This window comes from Gymnodraco acuticeps, unplaced genomic scaffold, assembly GCF_902827175.1.
Source record: "Gymnodraco acuticeps unplaced genomic scaffold, fGymAcu1.1, whole genome shotgun sequence".
NCBI lineage: Eukaryota > Metazoa > Chordata > Actinopteri > Perciformes > Bathydraconidae > Gymnodraco > Gymnodraco acuticeps.
Genome location: NW_022990928.1, coordinates 403009 through 430036, shown reverse-complemented (window position 1 = coordinate 430036; position 27028 = coordinate 403009). Strand labels below are relative to the sequence as shown.

The 27028-nt window shown below is 40.1% G+C and overlaps 2 protein-coding genes across 4 annotated transcripts; both read left to right on the top strand.

The window, feature by feature from the left end:
* Positions 1-825: 825 nt before the first annotated feature.
* LOC117558118 (glycerol-3-phosphate acyltransferase 4-like) lies at positions 826-8853 on the top strand. 3 transcript variants are annotated; one of them, XM_034234111.1, is made up of 13 exons: positions 826-1022; positions 1812-2060; positions 5149-5215; positions 5310-5607; positions 5935-6009; positions 6168-6257; positions 6367-6460; positions 6584-6699; positions 7191-7246; positions 7339-7424; positions 7500-7628; positions 7996-8075; positions 8306-8853. In XM_034234111.1, exons 2-13 carry the CDS (start codon positions 1893-1895, stop codon positions 8424-8426), a joined length of 1380 nt encoding a protein of 459 aa, XP_034090002.1. In that variant the 5' UTR covers positions 826-1022; positions 1812-1892; the 3' UTR covers positions 8427-8853. The 3 variants fall into 3 exon arrangements, with proteins under 3 accessions (XP_034090002.1, XP_034090004.1, XP_034090003.1); XM_034234113.1 differs by lacking the exon at positions 826-1022 and having other exon boundaries at positions 2004-2060; positions 5149-5209; XM_034234112.1 differs by lacking the exons at positions 826-1022; positions 1812-2060 and adding an exon at positions 4427-4550.
* Positions 8854-9859: 1006 nt separating this feature from the next.
* LOC117558121 (trichohyalin-like) lies at positions 9860-25052 on the top strand. The gene is made up of 6 exons (XM_034234120.1): positions 9860-10312; positions 18307-18740; positions 19545-21516; positions 22760-23617; positions 23996-24110; positions 24281-25052. The coding sequence occupies exons 1-6, from the start codon at positions 9969-9971 to the stop codon at positions 24518-24520; spliced, it is 3963 nt and encodes a 1320-aa protein (XP_034090011.1). The 5' UTR covers positions 9860-9968; the 3' UTR covers positions 24521-25052.
* Positions 25053-27028: the final 1976 nt, after the last annotated feature.

Below are 27028 nucleotides of genomic sequence, written 5' to 3'. Positions count from 1 at the left end.
TTTGTGTCTATCTTTCTGGTGAACATTTCTAAGGTAAGGTTTGAACCACAGACAATTCTCAGTGTTGATTGTATGACAGGTATCCATTCATTTCTATGGACAATCAATATTGGACAAGTTAAATGAATAAAGTGTTGGACCATGTGGGTTTAATTCCAACACAGTATGCATATGGTTTGAAATCAGCAACATTAGAAACATTCCTTTTAAGAGATTGGATGTTGCAAAAGCCAAAATGAAAAAGCTTAATCAAACTTTCATGGTTTATCAAAATTAATAATTTCTAGAAAAGATGCAAAACATCTCTGACATTTACAAAAATGTATTAAATAGCAATCTGACAAGTGTTCTTAATGATCTAAACACACAGTCCTTTCTATAATGACTCATTGTGTTAAGTAACAGGACACAGTAGGCTACCATCTTCACCCTCTCATTAAATCCAAATACATTTTCAAAGGATAAAACTATAACTGCTTGCAGGTTGTTTAAGGTTATTTTTCTTCATAGATTAGTCTCTTTAGGTAAAGAGATTATATGATAAATTAGGTTATATGATAAGTAGCTCTTATCATAAATGCCAAGCGCATTATCATTTTTTAAACATGATTAATAATGGATACTAGTCTATGTGATGATAATAATGTATTGCTTTGGATAAAAGCGTCACTAAAATGTAATGTATTATTATAATGTGTTTTCTTCTTGGTATTTCTGTCCAGTGTGAGCGCATTACATTGACAATAAGCAGGTTATATTCGTTTCATGGAAGCTCTGTAATCAGATTACTGTGCACTTCCTGCCCACAGTGACGGCGGCTCTCATTGGTCACCTTTTGTCATGTTGCTATGGTAAACCTGTAAATAAAGCCAGCAGCTGCACACAGATACATGTAACGATTTTACAGCCGGGGCTGTCCTGATGGAGAAACACCTGCTGGACCTGCTGACCGACTGTCACCCCACTCCTCCGCCGCCACAACACTACCGTTAGAACCGGGGGGCGGTAAAAGCCGTTACCAGGTAGCCGTTGGTCACAGCTTTATTAACCTAGCAGCTACCTTCTTATATGCTAGCATGTTGCGAAACTAACTAATGGAAACTTGCTGATAAATATTGCATACTGCGACAGAGTAACTTAACATTAGCTAGTAGGCTACACTAGTGGTGAAACCATATGCATAGAAAACAGTAGCTGTTCATTCTTATTATGTTGGTAATAAATACGGTAATGCGGGTGATAATGTGTGACATTATTGTAGCTAGATAGCCCTGCTTGTTGTACCATAACGTTAATGATATATAGTTTAACTGTATCAAAGTAGGTTATTTATTTAGAGTAACTAGCTTTTATTATTCAACCTTTCAGTGTTAATTGCATCCCTCTGCTCTGAGGTTTAACTGGTAATGTACCTTCAAATGTATTCTTACATGTATTTGTTATCATTCAATTCATAGCTACAGTAGTGACAATATTAATTTAGTGTTCTTTAAACCTTTTAATCTATTTTTTTAATTCAAAAATAACCATACACTCTCCGACAAAGGACCTCAAATAAATAAGATAAACGCAAAGAAAAGGAGGGCGAAAACTGTAGACCCTGTATTTTGTCTAGCATCTAGTAATATATGAGGGTGTCACATGTGTCTAATACATAGGTCTAATATCATACCCATTATTGGTAAACAGCAAAAAATGATATTGTTCAAAATATAAGTCAATCACAATTTAGCACAAGTCACCTGACAGGGATTCTAAACATTGTCCTTATGACTAATCTTGATCATTTGATCTGTCTTTATCTGACGCAGACAATGACTTTCTCCTAATGTTCGTTCCACCGTGGGCTTCGGACGGCGTCTCTTCAAACTAACCAGGAGTCTGTGAGCAGCATGGCTTGGTTCACAATTCCTGTTGAGAACCTGCTGTGCAGGTGCCTCTGCATCTTCATCACCGTCTGGTTGACTCTTCTAATTGTCTTCATAATGGTGCCGGCCGTCCTTGGAATATCTTTTGGTATCCGCAGACTTTACATGAGGACCCTTCTCAAGATCTTTGAGGTGAGTTTGGTCTCTGTGTAATGCACCTTGTTTTTAGAACGATACATAATCAAATTCATTTGTCTTGATATGGTTTTGGACCAGGGTGTTGTTTATTTATTATAAACTCAACACAACAAGTAAGGCAATTTGTGTTTGGTAGATGATTTCTATGTTGTAACAATGCTTTTTGGCAATACATCTTATATCGTTGAAAAGCCTGTTTTCTTATCCAATAGTAACACATTTGTGAGGAACAGGCAGGCAGGCCATCCCATCCTCTCCACTCCTACTCTATCGGTGCAGCAATCAGCAAAGCGTTCTCTGCGTCTTCTCCACACTGTGACCCTGCAATCCAATTGATGTAGGCAGATTCTGGACTCAACTAAATGTTCCTCCACATGTTGAGGTTCCAGTGCAAGTGGGCCTGAAGGTGAAGGGCAGGCTCCTGGCAGCCGTATGAGACCAGAGAGTGGCTGCTGTTTGGCATTGGCAGACAATTTTTCATGGGCACAGCACAACCCACATACTTAGCTCTGCTGCTCATCCCACAAATGCATGTTCCTCACAAATGTGGTACCATTGGAAAGGTAAGAAAACAGGCTTTCCAACGGTATAAGATTCATTGCCAAAAAGCATTGTTACAACAACGAAATCATCTACCAAACACAAATTGCCTTACCTTTTGTGTTAAGTTAACCCTGAGATGCATAAGTGGGTCTTTTTGGACCCGGTGAGGTGGTTTACTTGAAGTATCTTTATAATTACATTTTTTTTTATCATTTAATATTCCAGCTATTCCTCAAAAAACATGTTTTGGATATCATGCCATTCACATTTAAAATTTACATTTTATACTTTTTAAGAAATTGTAGTTTTTGTATTTCTACCCCAAGCTTCCATAAGTGGGTCAAAAATGACCTGCATGCATTTTCTATGGAATTTCGTTTTTTTTTCAAAATGTAAAAAAAAATTCTAAAATTCTAAATAGTGAAAAATGAAATATAAAATATTTCTAGTGTGAACCAAAATATAATACTAAATATTATACTATTGATTTTTCTTAACCAAAATGACAAAAATGGTATAAAAACACATATTATTCTAATACGGGTCCTTTTTGACCCACTTATGGAAGACTGTAGGGTCCAGTCACTCGTGTATCTAAGGGTTAACAACATGTTGGAACAAATATCCTGCCACTAAACTGCTACAGTGTAAATCTCATTGATTTCCCCAAATAATAAATCCATCCCCTGCTTAATGGGATCTATTGGTTCTCTAGCTCGGGGGGGCTATTAGAGGTAGAGGCAGGGCCGCCCATGGACAACTTGGGGCCCCAAGCGACATTGTGAGATGAGGCCCCCCCCCCCCCAACCGACAGGAGTGAAAACATTTTTTTTGGAAACAAAGTAGGCTACTTTGCAAATATAATTCCTGTTTATTATTATTATTATCAACAGTTACTTTTTTATACGACATACATGCATGCACATTCAGTATGCGTTTACAGGTGAATACGTCTGCATTTCCTGCCAAATACTACCCTCAAAAAGATTAAAATATAATTAATGCAAATAAACTACTTCTACTAATAATCATAATCAATTCAATAATAAAAATACTATATTGTTTTATTATAATATAGTTGTAATATAGTCAAGACAAAACATGCTTATGACATGCTCAAGAACTGATATTTCTTAAATCTGTATTCAAATGTAGTTCACTCTGTCATCAATGTATCAACAACTACACACACATTTCTATCAGTATTTCTCTGTGTTGTGGTTGACATGATGATGACTGTTAGGAGTTCAGGGGAGAGGCTGAGCATCACCATGAAATGTGCAAATTGACATAAAAATTAATAAAAGGGGGAAAAATGCTCCATGTTTTTTAGGCTGTAAACTTTAACTGTTATGTAAGCCAACTAGACTAGACGATTAGCAGATAAAAGGCATAACATACTTGAATGAATGTTAAATAAAGAATGCTGGAAATAACTGCATCTCCATTAGCCTATATAATATATGCTATGCAGAGACTGCCTTCTTCATGTCGTGAATTGCAGCTGATGTTTTAATATGGCAATTGGCAATTTGACTTATACAACATTCGCAAGTTGTACATTTGACTCATACAATAAACCACCACTCACTCTCGCGGGGGGTGCGCGGAGAACTGAGCGGAGAACTGAGCGGAGAACTGCGCACAGCAGCTGAGGCCCTCTGGGCGGGGCCCCCTGCGCAAGGCGGGGCCCCCTGCGCAAGGCGGGGCCCCCTGCGCAAGGCAGCGTGATTGGCCTGTAGGGAGGGGCGGCCCTGGGTAGAGGCCATGATGATGCCTAGTCTTCCTCAGGGATTTGAGGACACATGGTAGGGAGCAACACACTTTTAGCCATGGGACCACTATCTGAGGGTGCTGTGGAGACTGCAGGGAGCTTAGACCTCTGGGATGATTAGTATCTACTGCTGGAGGATTTTTGTGATGTGCTGCGGAGAACAAACGGTATTTCTCCTCAAGTCCCGCCCCTGGGGTCCTTCAGTTTCTGAGGGAGTTGTAAGAACTCCCCTTTTACACAAGAATTCGGGAAATAACTGAGGTTGCAACGAGACTGCTAACTGTTTTACTAATTTCCCAAAGGTTGTATTAGAACTGTTGAAGGCAGCTAGTTGCCATTTTACCAACATTGCTGTTTAGTTTGTTTTACTATTTTATTTGAGCTATTTAGATCTGGCTCTCTGTTTCTTTTGGACCTATCTACACCACCATATCAGTTATGTTTTTTTACAGGGCTTCTAAGCATTTATAATTATCTTTGCTTCATGCAGCAGCTCTGTAAATAGTTGATTGTGTAGGAGTGTTTGTATGTAATAATTGTGAATCGTTAGTTTTTTTTTATGGGCTTCAACACATGTTGTAGGCCAAGTGACCTATTTTCCATGTCAGACGAAGCGGGAATCTGGAACACAATCATGTTTCTGAATTGTCTCTGTATTGTTTAGTCATCTGCAAGCTTCTCAGAAAAATATATTCTCTGAATCTGTCATCTTAAAAAATGTAACAATGTTATTTTCAGTTGTAAAAAATATGTTTTTCTTATTAGTGGGCAACCTCACGAATGGAGATGGGAGCAAAAGAGAAGAACCAGCAACTCTATAAACCATGTAATGGTAAACAAGTTCTATTTGAATATTTCTCACTCATAACTGCTCTTATCACTGACTATTACGTCAAATGCATGTCTTCTTTTTGTTCTCATTGTAGGAATCATAGCCAAAAAACCACCAACGTCCCTGCAGCAGGATCTCAAGGAGCTCCGTGGTTCTGCCAGCTGTCCGCGCTCAGAGCCTCAGTTTGAGATGGCCGACATCTTCTTCTTCTGCCGGAGAGGTGTGGAGAGCATCCTGGACGACGAGGTGACCAAGCGCTTTTCTTCCCAGGAACTGGATAGCTGGAACTTGTTGACTCGCAGCAACTACAACGTCCGTCACATCAGTCTGAGACTCACGGTCATCTGGGGCCTCGGAGTGCTCGTCCGCTACGGAGTGCTGCTGCCTCTCAGGTCAGATCACAGCCAGGTGATGGGGTCGAGGGAGTAATAAAGTACATCTCATCGTGCAAAAACTAGTTCAGTCAATATATGTAAGACTGTACCCAATATCTTTTGCTTTTTAGATATGAGGCTTCTATTGAGGTTTTCGATTTAGCTGTAAATGTATGTCGCCATATTTCTGATCTCATCACCCTATATATATATATATATATATATCCTTTATTTAACCAGGTAAAGATTATATATATATATATATATATATATATGGAATATAATTATACTTTATTTGACTGCAGTGAAGTTTAACAGAACAACCTGATCTGCTTTCTTCTGCAGGGTTACTCTGGCAGTCACTGGCATCGGTCTCCTTGTAGTTCTGACTACTTTGCTGGGCTTTTTACCAAATAGAGAGTAAGTTTCCCACAATTCTCAGTAACAATTCAAGGTCCCTTTAACAAGGATAGAAACTAAAGCTACAAGCTACATGATACATATTGGAACCAAATTATAAGCTTGAAGAGTGCACCTGCACCCTAAGGGGACTGGAGTAATTGTTGTTATGTGTTTAGGTTAAGGTTCTCCCTGAGTGAGAAGATTCATCTGATGTGTCACCGCATCTGTGTGAGAGCTCTCACAGCAATCATCACTTATCATAACAGGTACAGTATGTTCGGTATTATGAAACAAAACCAGTTCAGACAGAGATGGAATTAGAACATTATGATCATCCGAACTGTAATATTCACAGGTTTTCATATCATATTTCAGAGAGAACAAACCGAAGAATGGAGGGATCTGTGTATCCAATCACACAACACCCATTGATGTCATCATCTTGGCTAATGACGGCTGCTACTCTATGGTAGAAAAGTGTGTGTGTTTCTGTGAGTGAATGTGTGTGTTTTCAGAGTAAATGATTATGACCAATTAGAGATAAGTAGAGCTGTTGTTTTTTAGATGAACTTGTGCTGAACTGGTCTCTCAGGTCGGCCAGGTGCATGGAGGGCTGATGGGAATGATCCAACGAGCCATGGTGAAGTCCTCTCCTCACATCTGGTTTGAACGCTCAGAAGTCAAAGACCGACATCTAGTGGCCAAGAGGTAACAGTGCATCTTCTCAGTGTTAGAATCACAATCAGAAACGGGTTTATTACCAGGTAGGTTAACACATGCGAGGAATTTGACTTGTGTTGTGGTGCATACATAAAAGTAAAACAAAAATTAAAAACACAGATAGAATACTATTTGAAGAAAACTATAATAACATTACAAAAATATAGTAAAATATAGCAGTATTTACATTGAATATGATTGAAATCGTAGAAATTGAATTAGAATAAAATATGTGCAGTAATGACAAACAAAATAATTGTAAATATTGTGTGCATTAATGTAATGCATAGAGTCTATGATTTCTAAGACATTTCCAACTCAGGTGATATTTGAACTTGAAATGGATCATGGGGTATACATACTGATTTGGGTTGCTATAAAAGCAGTGGTTAATATTTAATTTAATTTAACTGTAAGCCTAGAGGTTAATGGCGAGAGTCTTTAAAAACATATTGATATCTTCTGATTTGCCATTTTAGGCTAAGTGATCATGTTGCCGACAAAACGAAACAACCTATCCTGATCTTCCCTGAGGGTATGATATATATATATACATACATGTAAAGCCCATAGCATTGTGTTGTTTTGTGTCAATAAAGTCTTCACGCTACAGTATGTCTGCTGCAGGTACTTGCATCAACAACACATCAGTGATGATGTTCAAAAAGGGCAGCTTTGAAATTGCCTGCACGGTCTATCCAGTTGCTATAAAGGTAGGAACTTTCTTGGTCTTTTACCTCCTTTCTACACATTTTGCCATCCTATATAACTTTATTTTCATCTTGCAGTATGATCCTCGGTTTGGGGATGCTTTCTGGAACAGCAGTAAGTTTGGCATGGTGTATTATCTGCTGAGGATGATGAGCAGCTGGGCCGTTGTCTGCAGCGTTTGGTACCTGCCGCCCATGAACAGAGAGGTGAAGCTCTTTGTCCCAATAACAATATACAGGACTTTATCAAAAATGTACTGGATTTCATTTTGCACTCTCACTTGACTTCATCTGTATACAGTTTACTTTTGCCGGCTAATTCCTGAATGCACCATAAAGTCCTTTGCACCATTGTCTTTCTTTATTTTAGGTTGCTTGTCTCTTTGTAATTATATTGCATTGTGGGAGGAGCCTGGGCCAACAGCTAGGCTTTAGATATTGTGCAGATGACAATGAAGACTTTGAAAGATTAAACTTCAGTGATAGATCTTTCCGATGATCTATTGTTTATTTCATTGACTGGAATGCTTTACCCTCCTTTCTTTAGCCTGTTGATTTGCGTTTTCCTGTGTAGGAAGGGGAGGATGCGGTGCAGTTTGCAAACAGGGTGAAAGCTGCCATAGCTGCACAAGGGGGATTAGTGGATCTAATTTGGTGAGTCAATAGCTAAATTTACATCCAAATGTAGTGAAAATAATACATACAAAAATAGCAAAATAAATGCAGTTTTTTGCATGTTATCATTCATGACCGTTGCATTTATGTCCATTCTTTTTTTACTTAGTTAATATGAGCAGTATGTTGGATTGTTTTTAGCTTTAACAGAAACGTTTGAGTATTACATGGAAGACACTGATGACACTGTTGAGTCTGTGTCTTTTCAGGGATGGAGGGCTGAAACGAGCAAAAGTGAAAGATGCTTTTAAAGAAGAGCAGCAGAACCTTTACAGTAAAGTTCTTCTAGGTGAGCAGGACGAGCGGGACCTAGGTGACGACCAACATTAAGAGGATGAAAGAAATCAAGATCCAACAAAAGAACAATGAGGACACAGAGAATATAGGCCATTATAAATAAAGAGTCTTACATCTTATAACGTGATGGTGGATGTGAATTATAAGAAGTAGAAATGTCTATTAATATATGTCAGTACTGTGACTGTTATTTTTACCAGCCTGAAGGAAAATATTTTTCTTTTTCATATTTATGTGTAAAATGTCTATTTATTTACATTGTTTGTATGATTTAAAGCTAGGAGAATAGTTACACTTACAGTACCGAAAGCTCAAACTTTGAAAGACATGCAAAAGCTTAAAGGTCAGTTTGTCTTTGTTTTAAAACGGATTGATCATAGACCAAAGTCCGATAGTGACCTTCATTTTACTGCAATGTGAGCTTGTTGTATATCTGATTAAAACACATTCTCATCTAAAAGAAAGTCTAAAAATGTTGAGTTTCTAGTACTACAGTCATCACATCACTGCCAGACAGGGGCCGTGCCAACTTTCGTGAGTCACCTTGCTAATTGGCTCAAGGCTCTATAAGTGTCTTCGCCCTTAATCTTGAAAACAAGGGAGAGGTGAAAGTGAGACCAAACATTTTCAGGCCTAACACACCATGTAAACCAAATATCAAATGTTTGTCTGTGGTTGTTAGAATAGTCTATGAAGGATTCAAGATTTAGATTGATGCAATGTGTTAATTTGCTCTCTTTACAACAGCAGGAGTCAGTGTTGTTAGACATAAACCGTATCACATATTGTGGCATGAAAAATAAAGATACAGCTGTCTTGAATACATAGATTCCCCAACACATCTAATCAAACTCATGGGAATGAGGGTGAGTTAAATGCAGGGGAATAACTCTTAAAAAGCCAGTCTATTCATCCACTAAAACAGAAGGAATACCAAACACATTCCACATGTATCAAGGCATTCAGTCCTGAATCTGAAATCCATGCAGACACTGCAGCCTGATTAAGAGTCCAACTGGAGCTGCTTGTGAAACTGAATACAACCTATCAGCTGTCAGGCGTGTCAGGTATCCTGGCCTATCTCCACAATTGGATCACAGGTCTCTTGTTTTTAGATTTACAGTGGATAATAAAGATGTTAAAGCAGGAGAAAACAATGTAACTGACAGTAAATGATTAAAGAATACACTAGAATGTGTTTAAATGTGATGACCAGAATAATCCATCCAATTAAGTATGCAGATTAAACACTGTCACCGTATCAATCAGTCATTTGAATACAGTTGATGCTCTCTGTCAACTGTCAACAGGCATCATGTGTGGCCTGTTGTAAAACATTGTTGTGGAGTGAATGTGCCACGCAGATTTGCATGTAATCTGCTAATCTGGAGGAGTGTCTCGTCTCCACCAAGGACCCCTCTCGGTGTAACCACGCCCTATCAGCTGTTTCCTCAAAATCACCGGAGCTCACGGGAAAAAACTTTTCCTCCAGTCGCTTCAGTGCAGTCTCACAGTGAACCCATGAGAGACTTCACTGCGTCTCGGAGTTAAATTCTGTGCGATCCAGTTCTCAGCATGTCTATGGCGGATCTGCAGTGGTGTCCCACAAACGTCCAGGTAACGGTACTCCAATCCAGAGGCCTCCGGATAAAGGGGAAAAACGGCACCAACGATGCGTACGCTATCATGCAAGTGGGCAAGGAGAAGTTCCAGACCTCGGTGATGGAGAAGAGCGTGGCCCCGGTGTGGAAGGAGGAGGCGGCCTTCGACCTTCCGCCGCCCGGCCGAGGAGGACCGGAGCGCGGCACGCTGCATGTCCACGTCCTGCACCGGGCTCTGGTGGGGCCGGACAAACTGCTGGGACAGGCGGTCATCAACCTGCTGGAGCTCAGCGAGGACAAGACCCGCAGCAAGACCGAGTGAGTGCACACACTGCAGGAAGTTACAGGGTCATTATTTAATAGGTGTATAATATGGAAATATAAATGTACCTGGTTTGACAAAGCCTGGTTCTGAACCCAACTATTGTTTTACTTTTTAGTTGTTGTGTTATGATTTAATGTAGAATAATTGTCAAAGTTCCCCTCCCAAGATGTCAGACAGACCAAAAATGCCCTTATTTGAAAGTTTAGAAAACCAGAAATAATCTAAATTAAAGAAACTGGAACCAGTTGCAGAAACATTTTCTGTCAATCAACTTGTCAAAAGTCCTTTAAACCTCTATGAACAAATATCATTAACTCATTTTAAGGAGGTATCATTGACCTGTCCCCTCCATAATCCTTATTAAATCCTTTAATAATTACAAACCAAGGTTTCTATAATCTAACAAATAAAAAAAACTCTAGATTAGGGTTGCCATATGAATATATTTGATTTAATTTGTGCATGTATTAATTAAGACTCTTTGGAAGTGAGTTCGCTCTGAGATATTTGTATGTATTTCCACTGAGGTATTACACACACGCGCGCACACACACACACAGACCCAGACTCCACCCCACTTTGCCCAATGAAGCACGTTTCTGTAATTGCTAAATTCATCAAGCTTTCACATTTTCATAACGCTGCATTCACACGGAGCGAGGAACATGAAGCAATTAGCCACCCAGTGTTTACAGGCTTCGCTGCTGATATTGTAAGGACTCACTAATGGTTACCTGCATGCTCTTCAAAGCATGACGATGTAAACAATAAGCTCTTCCGTCTCTCAAAGAAAACATTTAACGTTTCAATTCAAGGTATCCTTGCTGAAATTAGAAATGCTTTCAGCCATGTCTTTAGTTCAGTAGGCTACGAGTGGGAAATGTTTTGTTGTCCTAAGCTGTTTCTGAGAATGTTAGTCCCCCGCCGTGTGACCAGTATTATATAAAATCCTACACACACACACACACACACACACACACACACACACACACACACACACACACACACACACACACACACACACACACACACACCACACACACACACACACACACCACACACACACACACACACACACACACACACACCACCGACGCCCTTTCTCATTTCTCTAACTCCCCTCCTCGACTCCTATCCTCGAGACTTAGTCCCGCCCACAGGAGATGTGAACGGAGGAGTCAAGGAGGGGAGCCGAGGAGAGAGGAGGGGAAGCAGCAGGCGGTTTAGAGAAATGAGAACTCCTCTCCTCTGAGCGGTCATTTTAAAGAGACGTCCATTAATGATGACCGGAGGCACAGCAGCCCTCTGTCTGATGGACAGATGTGTTCATGACCACTTATATATTTACTTTTAATTCATTCACAGTGCGGTATAATGAGACAATAACAGGCTACAGATGCGGGCACACACACACACACACACACACACACACACACACACACACACACACACACACACACACACACATATATGTATATATTTATATACATATATACAATTTCAGAATCAAACAGAGCACTCATAATAACGTACACTATCAGAGACTGGATATATATCCCCCCCTCTCCCCTCTCTGGTCGCTACAATGAGGAAAATAAATTACGGGCCAAAAGTTTTATTTACAAGTATTGAAAGTAAGCAGAGGACACCACTGAGACCTGTCTGTCAGCTGCATCTACGCACTGTACAACACACACACCTACACACTGTACAAAACACACACCTACACACTGTACCACACGCACCTACTGCTCCTAAAGCATCATCAGGCTACAGCCGTTGTGTATTTTATTATGTGAAGCACTAAATGGTTTTAGAAAAATATCGACTCTTTGTTTGTAGATATCTACTAAACTACAGCAAATACAGAACGTAATGTAGGACTGTTATACTGAGTGATATATATTATACACACTGCTCTGCTTTCTGCACGGACCTCACAGCTGTTCTCTCTGTAAACATCGCGATGCGATGAAAGCAGTTAATAAAATAATATCCAGGGGATGCATGCAGAGCTGTCATTAGCTGAGATAAGTCCGGCCGTGCGTCACGACTCTTTGAAACATCTCTGTTCCCGGAAATGCATCCACGAAGGAGCCATGGAGGACCCATCAGTGTATCCTCGGTTAGAGCTCCTCCAGAGAGCCTCCTCGATGCTAGATGCTCGGTCCTCGAAGTGCATTTAGAGAAATGAGATGTCCTTCAACATGGCGCGCTGAAATTCATTTCCGGGTCACTACCGGAGGACCGAGGAGTCTAGGAGTCGAGGAGGGGGATTTGATGAAATGAGAAAGGGCCAGAGTCTCCAGGGTTGTTTGTTGTTGAGGTCTGTCAGCTCTGTTTGATGTATTGGGTCATTGGATGAATTGTAATGTGGCAGTTGACGTGCATTACTGCTCATGTTTTGTACAGCATAAAACAATATCGATTTCCTGTCCAATCATTATGACAAACAACCTTTTTCATAAACCTTTTATAAAACAGAGCAGTAAAACCACTTGAAGATTTTATTCTATCAGACCTGAGAGCATGTAGTGAGCTGTGATTTTAAAAGGCCTTTGCATATCGTTCTGCTTTCGGGCCTGGCTTGTGTCCAACTCCTCAGCATGCTAAACTGAACCTCACCTGGCTGTACGATGCATACTTAATCGTGCATGGTTTTGTAGTGTGTGCATCACATCTGCTCTATTTGGCACTGTCAGTCAAATAATCAAGTTTTCTGAGGAAATCATGTTTTAGCTGGTGTTGTGTAAATGCTCAACATGTTTTCTGTTGATCTTTCAGTAGCCTTCTGTGAGCTGTGTGAGTGCACCTTGACTCAGAGGTTTAAATCCAGCTTCAGCCTCGCATTCCTGACTGTTTTTATCTATGAAAAGCAAACAGTGATGGCAACAGACACATTCTAGCGAGGTCAGTTTTTCTGAGCAACACCTCTGTGTCTGTACTGCTGACCTCAGACTGACAAACATAAGCTGCCTGCACAACAGCTCCACTGTTTAAGGTACATGGTGTGTGCGGAATTTAGCCAAAGCTGTTTTTCCACCAAGTTTCATGTGTTGCTTTCTTAAAGAAGGCACTACAGATGTGACTCAAAAGTCTTCGGAAACATTTAGACAGTCAAGAAGGAAATGAGCAAATGTCTTGAAATAACTTTAGGGAGTAGTAGAAGTATGTATTGTTTTTTGTTTAAAGTTTTTTGTTTGTACCTGTGCCTTTCTTATTCTGACATCTAAAATGATCTTCTAGCAGAATTAACTAAGTGTATAGTTTTGCCTCTAATACAACAATCTGCTGTCAGGCCTGAGAGCAAATGCGCTGTGAAGCATGGAAAGTGAAATAAAAAGGACCCACGTTGTTAAACACAGTAAATTGAGACTCCTTATTGAATAATTGGTGTAAGAATCTGTAGTATGCACGTCTCAGAGTGTGTACAGCATTTTGCCGCTTAACAGTCCATCTTTCCTGGCTTTCTCTTGGATGTGTGTAGATGGATTTTGGTGAGAAAAGGAATTTATTCGCCAGTTTCTTTGCACAGTCCTTCATTTTGGTTCACTGACTTCACTCGGGCACCTGTATGCTGTACAAAACATGAGCTGCAATGAACGTCAACTGCCAACAATAAGCCCTAGACAGTTTTGGTCCTTGAACATTATCACTCCTGAGTTGTTTTACTCACTCAGCTCTCCTCCCACTCACACAGCTGTGCCCACTGATAAGGCCTGAGCCACACATTGTCTTATCAGCAGCTTCACAAGGAAGGATGTGTGTGTGTGCAGAAAGTAGAATACATTTTACAAAATGTTTAGTCATGCGTTATCCTCTTGTGTTTGTGTCTGTACAGCAGAGAAGAACACTTTCTTCTCTTCACGAGTTTAAAGGCGTTATCTTCTTCATCCTCTGTTAAGGCACTGTTAAGTGAAGACACTTTCACAGTTTTGTTCCTTCCCCTGCACACACTTACTACCCCAGCCAGTTAACGCCCCAACACTTTTGCAACTTCCCTTTTGTTTAAACTGAACTAGCTACTTCTTCTCTTCATTATTTCCTAAAGGGATGTAATTGTGTGTGTGGCATGTGCCGGCTAAAGCAGCAGTAGTTGTTCAAAGGTCAGGGTTGTAAACACACTTCACGTTATAGTATAGTAACTGTAGGACTTCTTACTGTTAGAATAGTTTAGTATGCTACAGGCTGTCGTAGTTCATTGAAAGTATGATACACAATTGATATATGCTTATACTATACATTGTGCTTTGCTATATATCGTTACTTGCATAAATCATATACTATGTTTTTACTTATAATTTTGCCCTCTACTTGTACAATACATTGATATTGTGCTATACTAGGCACAACAATAACTTACATTTTCACTGATATATATCTAAATAGTTTGTCAAAATGCAAGTCAGTATTACATTAAGTATTGTGGTGCAGCAAAGATTGCAACGCCTCCAAATCTAATTCTATAAAGGTTTAGGACAAAATCTTTGTTGGATTCTTACGGAAAAAATCCCACCATGATCAATTTATTATATTTTTTCATATTTTTTTTAATAAAAATGGAAAACTTATGCAAACGAACTATTTTATATTTTTCTCATATTTTTCAAAAGGTTCATCCCTTTTCTATGATACAGGTTTAGAAATACTATGTGTTATACTTCTAATTACCGGTTATCCAGAATTATCGATACAAGAGAGGCTCGTTTGTGGGGTGAAATGACGAGAATGCACTATAATCAATATTTTAATTAACAATGGATTACATGACTCATGTAAAAGGGGTTGCTCATTAAAAACTTTACCAGACTCCTCTCAGCTCTATGACACTTTGAAGAGTCAAGTGTAAGTTTGAAAGAGCTGGAGTTTTTACATTTGGCATGGATTTGTAGATGTTAAAATAAAAAATGTATGAGCTCTTGATATGGATATAAGGGGATTAAGGTGTTACCTGAGGTGAAGCTAAAATGTGGGTGAAATATCAGCTTAGTTTAATTAATGGCAATTTTAAATAGCTTCAGATCAGATACCAGGGTCAAGAAAAAGCTTTGAAACTCAACTTTTGAGCATAGTCCTTTAGGCTATAATCAATATTTGTTTGCAGGTCACTAACTTTGTTTGTAATCAATAATCCAGTAAGAATAATCACCCAATTCCACTCAGTGTTTTAGCCACACCAGTCAGCAGTTGGTTGGTTTCTTGTTGTTGTTTTTTCAAATGATCTTGTGATTTAATGCAGTTTTAAAGTCCTCATTTATTTATCTTCATTTGTCTGAAGCTCTATCAAAAATAATGACTGTCAGCACTTCCATATAACACATTGCTGTGAAGCATCATACATCCTTTTATAATGTTTGTTTTGAGGCCATATTGGGTTTATTGTATAACTGTTCTTCTTTGACAACTAACCTATTCAAAAGGATGTTTTGATGCCTTGGATGAAATATTATTTTTCATAACCTTTCATAACCTTCTACCACATGTATGAGATGACAACAAACCCTGTCCACATTTGAATGATAAAAACATGCAATATGTATCTAGCAGTGTTTGTTTGAAGGATGCACATCAGCCAAAGGAGGGTTTCTATAGTGCAATATGTATAATGTCAAGCTCTATTACTCATCAACAGTAGGAGGCAGAGGTGCTGTGACAGCAGTCTCACCCATTTAACAACTTCCATGAAAACACATTTCCCTCCTTATGTTTGTGCAACAATGAAGCAATGTAGGAGGGGGAGGAGGAGGAGTGTGAATCTCAACATTATACCTCATTCAGTACCAGCGAGAGGAAGACACAGGGAGGGATGTTATGTAATGAGTGGGGGGGGGGGGGTTACAGTTTATGCCACATACAAATAAATTCAAATTTAAGACGATCACAATGTTGTGTAATGCTTTTTCTGATTCAAGTAACTTATTTTTTGCTTGACATAGCAAGGAAGGACAGTTATGATGCCTCACAAAAGAATGCTATACACACACACACACACACACACACACACACACACACACACACACACACACACCAATTGCACCCACAGCCCCCTTCCTCATTTCCTCATTTCCCCAGGAATCCAGATTTCAGTTGGAGTTGTTTGTTCAGCGGTGAGCTGACCTCAGATTTCTGCCTGATTGGCACTTTTTATGCTGACTGCTCCTTTCCGTTGTTCTTTTAAAGTATTCTGCTTTTTCTGAGACCCCTTTGGACCGTGACACAGATGCAGAAGTTGACTCAACCTGGTCTCAGTGGAAGTTTCTTCATGTTATTACAATAATTACATTTTGAGTTGCTATTTTGAGCTTCAAATGTATGTTTCTGTTGGGTTCCTTGAATGGTATTTTATTGTCAAGCTACATCAAAATGTGTTGGGCATTGCAAATGGTGGTTATGAGGTTTGTAATAGATTTTTCCAGACGAACCCTGAATAGTTTTAGCTTTTTGAGGAGTGGAGATTAAGCTTGATGGATAAAAACTCCCTCTTATAAGGAGCCGACTGGTCTACTGATTGTCTGCCTGCAGGGTTAGATGTCTGAAAAAGTGCGGAAAATGCAAAAGGTCGATTATTACGCATATCTTCAAGGCATAGAGTGTAACAATCGGAGAGCCTGCTAAGTAATACATCTACCCTTTATTATCAGTCTGATACTAAAGTAATACTTAATATGATTTGCTTCTGTGAGACTTTGGCGGAAAAAGTTTATAAAGGTTGCCTATTGGTGCAAAAATAGTAAACACAATAAAAGCATTCATTACCTCCCCCCCACGAATGGATGCCAGAGGCGGAACATTATTATTATTATTATTTGGTCAGTTTGCCTCACAGACCTTGCGAAAACATTAGAGTCACTGCTGAGTCACTCTCAGTTTGCTACTGGATTGATCAAAGTTTCCACAAAGAAGCTGCAAGGATGAAAAATATATCCACTCAGTAGATTACATTATGGTGAATAACAGCCTGTGTGGAAAAAATTCTCCAACAAAACATGTTTCCTCCGTGGCATCTTGTTACTGCAGTTTGTTTTTGAAGCATTACGTTTGTAAAGTGAATGTTAATGCACAATGGGCAGTATTTAGATTTTGAAAGTTCTACAGAGAGTCTAGGTTATTTGTTCAGCTAAATGACACTAAGCTTTCATACTTTTGTAGTAAGTAGAAAATAAATCTAAAATGACTACTATAACTCCCTCCTGGCTGGTCTACTTGCAAATGCCATCCGACCTCTACAGCTAATTCAAAATGCAGCAACCTCCCCAAGTTCTCCCACAATACGCCTCCCCTTCGCTCCCCTCACCGGCTGCCAGAATGTGCTTTCAGACACTTGTACTGGCTTACCATGCTGTAAAGGGATCTGGTCAATCCTACATCTAAGACGTGGTCAAACCATACTCCAGCACGTGCACTTCGCTCTGCATCTGCCAATCGGCTTGCTCCTCTCTCACTACGAAGTGGAACCAGGTACACCTCAACAAACAAAAAAGCCTTTTCGCTATCCTGGCTCCCAAATGGTGGAATGAGCTTCCCACTGATATCAGGACAGCGGAGAATCTACATATGTCGTTGCAAACTGAAGCGCCACCTGTTTCGCTTATACCATGCCGAATAATCACAACAACTTAAAAAAAGCACTAAAGAGTGTTACTTACAGTACAAGCACTTACAGTGATATTTTCTTGTTTGAAGTAAATATGTCAGCAGTTTTAGTTTGGACCTTTATGGTATATTGCGCTTATTGTTAGTCGCTTAATATGTAATTATGTGATGTAGAGTGAATACTGGACTTATCTCCTCTGCACCAGGTAGCCTAAAACAGTTTTTCCCAACTATTAGAATGTGTTTAACCTCAAAGATGAAGATAAGAACATCCAGAATAAAACATAGAATAGTTTTCTTTCACTTTTTAAATTAGGTCGCCCAATTTTTAAAACATTTGACATTTTGTGGTTAAAAAGCATTAAAATAAAAAACTGTGTCCTCTCTTACACAGATGGTTCAAGTTGCTGGACAAAACTGGCAAGGCAGATAAAGACAGAGGAGAGGTTCTGGTGGACATCCAGTTCACGAGGAACAACATGACGGCCAGCATGTTCGACATCTCCGCTGCCGGCAAATCCAAATCTCGTCTGGGCAAGTTCAAGGACAAAGTACGCGGCAAGAAAAAGGAATCTGACGCTGCGTCTAACATACTGCCGTCCTTCAGTCAAGTCCTGACCGACAGCGAGGAGGAGGGGAACGGTGAGGGGAACGGTGAGGGGACTGCGGGAAAGGACGATAAAAAGAAGAAACACAAGATTAAGTCTTTGTTTTCTACCAAGTCCAACCTGCAGAGGAACATGTCTCAGTCCATGTCTATTCTGCCCGCCAAGAACTCCTCGCTGAGCGGCAGCCAGTCGTCTGGGCTGAACGTGGATTCCTCTGAAGGTGAGGAGCAACAGTTTTTCTTTATTTACTCCATCACCTTTGTATACCAATAGAACCGCCAATATTCATTGTTAATTTTCATCATTTCATATAACACAACAAAACATTTATTTAAACTCAGTTAATGGTTAATTTAGAAATTGCTTCAGTTTACAATAAATCAATAAATGGTGCGCTTCTACAAACAAATAACAACATACTAAATACATTTAAACTATAGTTATTGTAGATTAACTACAGTATTCAAATTGTATAACCTTTGGCGGTTCTAAAAATAAATCTTACAGTATATTTTCTGTTCTTTTCATCCCACATCCCCCAAAATGTACCTAGATGATAAACATATTTTTAGGAAAAGTCATGGATGTCATGAACTTTATTCCCACCCCCCCCCCTACAGAATAAAACCAGATTAATAGTACAAACACATTTAAAATTAAAGACAAACAAATGGTTGAAATCACAGCACAAAAAACTAAAACAAATCAACAACAAAATCGCATAACAAGGTCGAGATAAATGTTAGTGATGGTTGACTATAGTAAATCTGTGTTTTAATTCAGTCTAAAAAAAAAAATAATAATTATATATCGGTTAGGGAAGCATTTCAAACTTTCCATGTACGTTAAAAAAGCCACCCAAAGTACACTTTATTTTCTCCATGTGTAGAAACTTCATAAGTTCTGTTGTGGGTTTTATTTGAACAGGGTTACATGTATTTGAAAACGCAGGGGGGTTAAAATGACCCTCTTGGCGGTTCTAGTGTTAATTGATGTTCTCTGTTAACTTTTCACCTCCTTCCAGGTAAAAAGAAGTTCAAGTTCATGATACACAAGCGCTCAGGCAGCTCAGACAGCAAAGACTCCGGTCATCAGAAACAAGGTGCTGCAGAACAGAGTAACCTCTGCATCAATGGCAGCCATGTTTACCGTGAAGAGCCGCCCCCCCGGTCCTCTCGCATCGGATCAAACTTCAGTCTGACCAGCTCAGGAAACGGCTCCATGGAGGATGTCCCCGAAAACTCTCCTCCATCTGTGGATTCACTGAGAGCCGTGAGGCAGTATTCACCATGGACAGAGGAGGAAGAGGAGGAAGAGGAAGTAGAGGAAGTAGAACACATGGAACAGGATGTGGAGGAACAAAGAGAAGAAGAAAGGATTAAGATGGAAAAAGAGAGAAGTAGGAAACAAGAGGAAGAACAAAGGGTTAGGAAGCAGGAAGAAGAGATTGAGAGGTTGGCAGAGGAGAAGAGACTAGAGGAAGAAAAAAGGAGGGAAGAAGAGAGAGTTAGAAAGGAAGAAGAGGATGGGATTAGGAGGGAGGAGGAAGAAGAAAGGTCCCAGGAAGAGAGGAGGCGACAAGAGGAAGAGGAGAGGGAAAGATTAGCGGAGGAAAAGAGGAGACGAGAGGAACAAGAAAGGATTGAAGAAGAGAAAGTTAGAAAGGAGGATGAGGAGAGGATAAGGATTGAGGAGGAGACGGGACGAGAGGAAGAGGAGAGGGAAAGATTAGCGGAGGAAAAGAGGAGACGTGAGGAACAAGAAAGGATTGAAGAAGAGAAAGTTAGAAAGGAGGAGGAGAGGAGACAAGGAGAAGAAAAGGAGAGAGCGAGGAGACAAGAGGATGAGTTAGCAGAGGAAAAGAGGAGACTGGAAGAAGAAAGACAGATTGAAGAGGAGGGATTCAGAAAGGAGGAAGAGAAAAGGATGAGGAGGGAGCAGGAGAGGGCTGAGGAAGAACAGAGGAGTCAAGAGGAAGAGCATGAGAAAAAGAGGAGACGTGAGGAACAGGAAGAGAGGCAAAGGGAGGAAGAGGACAGAATAAGGATGGAGGAGGAAAGGACTCAGGAAGAGCATGAGAAAAAGAGGAGACGTGAGGAACAGGAAGAGAGGCAAAGGGAGGACGAGGACAGAATAAGGATGGAGGAGGAAAGGACTCAGGAAGAGAAGAGGAGACAAGAGGAGAGCGCAAGGAGAGAAGAACAGTGTCGATCAGCAGAGAAGAGAAGAGTGGAGGAAGAGAGAAGCATAAGAGAGGAGATGAGGATTAGGAGGGAGGAGGCTGAGGAAGAGAGGAGGCAAAGAGAGACAGAGGAGATGGTGAGAAGACAACAAGAGGAGCGTGAGGAACAAGAAAGGAGGCAAAGGGAGGAAGAGGAAAGAATGAAGACAGAAGAGGAGGAAACTACTAGGAGGGAAAAGGAAACACTGAGACAAGAGGAAGAAAGAAGAAGGATTGAGGCAGAAGAGAAAAAGAAACAGGAGGAAAGGATAAGAATGGAGGAAGAGATGAGGAGGAGGAAGAAAGAGGAAGAGCGCAAGCAGTTGGCAGAGGAAAAGAGGAAACTAGAAGAACAAGAAATGTGGAGGATTGAGGAGGAAGAAAAGTTTAGGAAAGAGGAAGAGAGGAGACAAGTAGAGAGATCTAAGAAGGAAAAGGAAGAAAGACTGTTAGAGGAGGAAATGAGACGAGAGACTAAACGGATTGAGGAAGAGGAGAAAGTTAAAAGAGAGGAGGAGGAGAGGATTAGGAGGGAGGAGAAAGAGAGAGGAGAAGAGGCCAGGAAGCTAGAGGAAGAGAAGGCAACTCTGAAAGCAGAACAACAAAAGAAGAAGGATGCATCTGAAAACAAACCCAAAGCGGCTGTGGAGATCCCTGCAGAAGTGTCTTCCAATCCGTTTGATGAGAAATGTGCAACTAATCCCTTTGAAGAGGACCCAGACTCACCGGCTGGAGCAGACGGCAGCGCAGACAAGATGTCTGCCATCCAGCAGAGGTTAGATTTACACGCTGCATTTCAAATGTTCTTACTCTCCATCAATTGTTCCAACCTGATTCGAAATTCACTTATGGGAAACGGGGAAGGTTGTGGGTGTTTCAGGGTAAATGGAGTTAAGTTTTGTTCTTTGGGGTTTTCCCTTTCCTGTAGTGTTTGTATATAGGTATTTGTTGTGATGGAAATGGTCTGCGATGGCTAACATTCCAAAATCCTTTTCCATCCTCTGAAACGCCTCGATTGCCCTTTGTTTACATCAGAAACACTCACGGTTCTATTGGCTGGCGCTCCAACACATTGTACGTAGTAATAGGCTAAGGGGCGGGACATCCCTAAGCGATTGACCAATCACAACAACCAAGCAGCTAACCAATCGGAGCAGACTGGGCTCTGGTTTCAGACAGAGGGTGAAAAGAGGTGGTGCAGCACAGGCAGTGTGAGAGAAATAAAGAGCTTTTTGAACATTAAATCATGGAGACAAGTCACACGAGAGACACTACATACTGATATGAACCTGAAAATGTCTTATTTAAGTTATTTAGCCTAAAACCTGATCCACAGTCACAGTAGAGGCACAACATACAATTATGAAATTATGAGCATAACAAGGCTCCTTTAACCTGTGTTAGTTATAGATAACAAAACAAGGAACAGAAGAGGGAAGTTTGAATTTTGAATATGACATGAAGTAATTTACATGCAGAAGTGTTGTTGCAGTTTATCTTCTGTTTTTATTCAGTCAGAACAGCAGCTCCTCTCAGCACTTCTCTTTTAAACGCAACCTAACACCCTCATGCACATTGCATAGCTTTGTGCTTGCTTGTGTGTGTTAGCGTTGGTATAAGCGTGCAGATGCATACACGTGTGTTAGGTAGTTTATGTGTCAACCTGAGAGATTAATCATTGAACAGTCTTACCTCATTTGAGCAGCTGACGCATGAACAGGGAGTGAAAACTACTTGAATACAATGGGTAATCACTGAATTAATTATCAAGGGATTACAGGATGTGATTTGCTTGATATTTGGAATGTCTTTATCCTTTTAATAAACAACCACATCTTACTGCATTGCTTCTACTAAACACTGCTTTTTCATATGAACAATGCGTCCTCTTTATTTCTCTAATTTCTGCATCACAAGTTTGTAATAAATATAATAATGTTAATCTCCTTTTCACCATATTAGAAAGTCACTCCAATGGTACCCCATTTAATTGCAAAAGTTATGTGTCTTGTTTCCAGGGTTCAATCTGCTGCACCATTGGTGGGAAGCAAGTCTATTTCTACAGATGAAAAGGATCCTATTAGTGCTCAGCGGGAGAAGCGGCTGGCTCCTCAGCCTCCAGGAAGGAATCAAGACGAGAGTCAGAAGGATGGCTCTGCGCAACAACTACCACATATTACCAAGAAGAGTTCAGACAAAGACATCAAAACCATCAGTGTTCTCCCTCAGCGCTCGGTGCAAATGATTGCTCCTATTAGTAGGCCTTCCACAGACGCAAAGAACACCCAGAGCTTGACACAAAGTAGTGCCCCCAAAGAAACATCAAATGAAGCCAAACACAGTAAACGTCCTGCGCCGCTTAAACCTCTTTCTGTGGAAGAAGAGCCATCATCTAAACCCAAGATAACCCTGTCTTCCGATGGCAGCATTTCCCATACATGTCTCTCTGTGGCAAAACAAGTCCCAATCGCTTATGGCTTGAATCCATTTGAAGACGACGAAGAGGATATTGCACCAGAAGATGAAGCAGCGCCCTCTAGTGAAACTGGATCGGGACAAAGGCCTTCAGTAGCATCACAAGCTGCTGATAAAGATGACGCCTCTCAAACTAAAATCAAACCCTCAAAAGCTCGCGCTCCTCTACCTTCTGCAAGGAAAGCTGCCACAATGAGCACTTTAATAAACCAAAACGAAGAAGGTGAACATGTTACAGGTGCGACTGATAATGTGACCCATGCATCTGACCCCAAATCAGAAGCAAAAAAAAGCCTCCACGTCCAGGAGGCTCCCCTTCGAGAGTCTCAGCCTGCCACAGTGCAGAGTGCTGGGGAGGAGGCAGGCGGGAAGAAAGGCGGAGCTCCTGTTCCTTTGCGCAGGTGAGAGTTCAGCTCCTCTGCAGAATATGTATACAACTCATCCTTATCTTCAGACATTATACATCGCACACCGCTAGCTCGGAATAGTGTCTTTCATAAGAAAAAGATTCATCACCCTGCACATTTCTAATGCAGAGTTTTCTAGGGTTCATCAATCACACTCATTCATATTTGTTTCATCAGCCGGTTGTATCTGATAAGGTTACTGCAGATCAATGAGATGTCAGCATTAATATAAACTATCATATTCTGTTTATTTGGTGATTCCTAAATAAAAAATGGATGAAGCTTTATAACTGACTTATACTTGCACGCATACTCTATTTCATTTCACTTTCATCAGCCAATGCCTACATCTTTTTTATGTTGTCATTGCAGGCTTCAACCTGTGAAACCCCTTAATCCTCTGGAACAGCAGTCGGTTTCAGTCGTTCAAGAGGAAAGAGATACCAAATCCTCAAGAATCACATGTGAGGATCAGGAGAAAACAAAGGTTGGTAGGATCCAAAAAGTATATGGTTCTTCGAATGAACAAAAGAAAGTCTCTGAATGTATAGTTAGTATATGCTGTTTCATCAGACAGCATGCTTTAAATCAACTTTCAGGGGCTTTGTGTCTTCTGTATGATTTGAATATACACGTATGTTTTATCCACTCTCACAGGTCGATGCCCCCAGACTGAAAGGGCCCTATTCCCAGCTTACTCAGGAGGAAACTCATCTCTCTGGTGCTCAAACAGGAAAACAAGCTTGCAGATGGAGACAAAAAGATATCAGAGCTGGAGCTGTACATCGACAACTTGCTGGTGCGCATCATAGAGGAGAAGCCGAGTATTCTCATGTCCTTGAACTCTGCGAAGAAAGCTGCCTAGGATTTACATCTGGCACTTTATTCCAACTGTAGCCTTCTCTGTTCAGACCCAGTAATCTAGCCGTACCACCAAAGCAACTTAGATGTTCTTGTGGAAGGACATCTTGCAGAAGCTGTTCCAGTTTTATCTAAGAACTTTTCAAAGATATTTTTGACATTTTTCTAAATATTTAGTCACCTTTTTGACACTTTGCTACAGTATGCGTTTGACGAATGAATGAATATCTGTCATGAATGTTTTCATGTTGAGCATTAAAGTCTTTGATGAATGTCAAATTATGTCAAACGTAATTACTGTATTTCACTGTAAAAAATAAATAAATAAAGTTTAAAAACAGCTTTCAGGTATCTCCGGTATGAAGAAGAGCCTTATTTCACTGTCCGATCTATGCACTAGTTATGTAGATAATGTTTTCTCAGTGTCAATGTTTATGTTTCTACTAACACTAAAAGGCACTTTACCCTGCTTGTACTATTAACATGATGTACACTGAATTGCTTTACTGATTTATGGTATCAACCTATGCAGAATGAAATAAATGGTTTTCTTTTTCTGATAAACAAACGTTGTTATTCCTAATTAATAAAGTTAACATATTTCTGTATAATAGCTAAAAGAAAACACGAGCTATTAAAGCAAAGAATTTATAAATAATATCAAATAGCATAAACACATTGAAAGAGGTTACTTTCCTGGATAAAATACACTGCAGTTGATAACATTCACATTTGATGAAAATCTGCTGGTGAACACACATTCATAAACAATGCAGAATAACCATTAGCATATGGATTATACTCAATTGTTTTCATATTTTTTTCCTTTACATAAATAAAGACATTTCCACCATACATTGGACCATTAGGACCCCCAGAACCCGCCTTATATGTGGCCCAAAACCAGAGGTGGGAATTAACCAAGTAGTTCTTACTCAGTACTCAAGTCGGCATATCCAGCCATGCAGTGGGTTGGTTTGTGAACTACCTCTCTGAAAGGTCCCAATGTGTTCACTTTGATGGGCTGTCTTCTGAGTGGTTAAACATTGCTAATGGTGTTCCTCAAGGTTCTGTTTTAGGTCCACTTTTATTCTCCATCTATATCAACAGTTTAGGTGAAAATGTGGATGATGCTACTTTACATTTTTATGCTGATGATACCGTGATGTATTGTGCAGGTCCCTCCATTAAGGAGGCTGGTGTTCAATTACAGGCTGTTTTTAACATTATTCAGACTCAGCTTGCTGAACTTAAGCTTATTTTAAATGTTGATAAAACCAAGGTAATGCTATTTTCAAAAGCTAAAAAGACACCAGAGCCTGTTTTGTATATTGTTACTATGCAAGGACAAGTACTTGAAGTGGTTACCAGTTATAAATACCTAGGTATCTGGCTTGATGATTGTCTTACTTTTAAACTTCATGTCAATAACCTGCTTAAAAAGCTGAGGGTTAGACTAGGTTTCTTTTTCAGAAACAAGTCCTGTTTCTCTTTTGAAGCCAGGAAAAGGCTAGTCACTGTGACCTTTTTACCTGTGCTGGACTATGGTGATCTGTTGTATATGAATGCACCTGCCCATTGCCTGGAAAAGTTAGATGCCGCCTATCACAGTGCCCTGAGATTTGTTACTAACTGTAAAGCACTTACTCATCACTGTACCCTGTATGCCAAGGCAGGTCTGCCTTCACTAACTGTACGGAGGCTCAGTCATTGGTACATGTTCATTTACAAAGCCATGTTGGGTAAACTACCTTTTTATATCTGCTCTCTGATCTCTCGACGAATTGAAAGTACATATTGCCTGAGATCTCGTGATGTTGTTTTATTAAATGTGCCAAGTGCTAGGACTGTCTTAGGGAAGAAAGCTTTTAGTTGTGCAGCTCCACTAAATTGGAACAGTCTGCAAACATGTTTAAAACTGATCACTTTGGTTCCCCTGCATCATTTTAAAACTCTGCTGGGTGACATGCTGTTTGATACTCATGGTACCTGTCTCTGTAAATAGAGTTTGTAAACTGTACCCTGTACATTATGTTGTTTGTCATCCTTATTGTTGTTCTGTTGTTTTTATGTTACATGTGTAACTAATGTCCTGCAGGTCACCCTTGAAAAAGAGATCTTTTGATCTCAAGGGGCTTCACCTGGTTAAATAAAGGCTACAAACAAACAAACAAGTCACATTTTGAGATAGGCTACTTGTATTTACTTGAATATTTCCATTTTATACTTCTACTCCACTATAAATCACAGGTACTACCAGGGGCGTCGCCTGGACCTGGAAACATTCGGGGCTTAGCCCACAGTGGCGGCGTTACAGTCAAATTTTCTACTGCAAGACTCCCCACACGCACATACACAATTGCGCCATCTGGTGTCACAAACGTGTGCCTGCATTAGCTTTGTTACGGCAATGGATTGTGGGAGATTCTCATAGCACGTGAGGATCTCTTGAGGGTAAGGTGCCTGTATTATCTCGGTGGACAAAATGTATGTTTTTTATTTTATAAGGACAATAACGTACTGTTGTGTTTGTTTAGTTTAATG

Coding starts and splice junctions, on each gene's coding strand:
- LOC117558118 (XM_034234111.1), top strand. CDS start 1,893: ATGGCTTGGTTCACAATTCCTGTTGAGAACCTGCTGTGCAGGTGCCTC. Junction 7,425..7,499: donor TCTATCCAGTTGCTATAAAG/GTAGGAACTTTC, acceptor TTCATCTTGCAG/TATGATCCTCGGTTTGGGGA. Junction 7,629..7,995: donor TGCCGCCCATGAACAGAGAG/GTGAAGCTCTTT, acceptor TTTCCTGTGTAG/GAAGGGGAGGATGCGGTGCA.
- LOC117558121 (XM_034234120.1), top strand. CDS start 9,969: ATGTCTATGGCGGATCTGCAGTGGTGTCCCACAAACGTCCAGGTAACG. Junction 10,313..18,306: donor AAGACCCGCAGCAAGACCGA/GTGAGTGCACAC, acceptor TCTCTTACACAG/ATGGTTCAAGTTGCTGGACA. Junction 21,517..22,759: donor ATGTCTGCCATCCAGCAGAG/GTTAGATTTACA, acceptor TCTTGTTTCCAG/GGTTCAATCTGCTGCACCAT.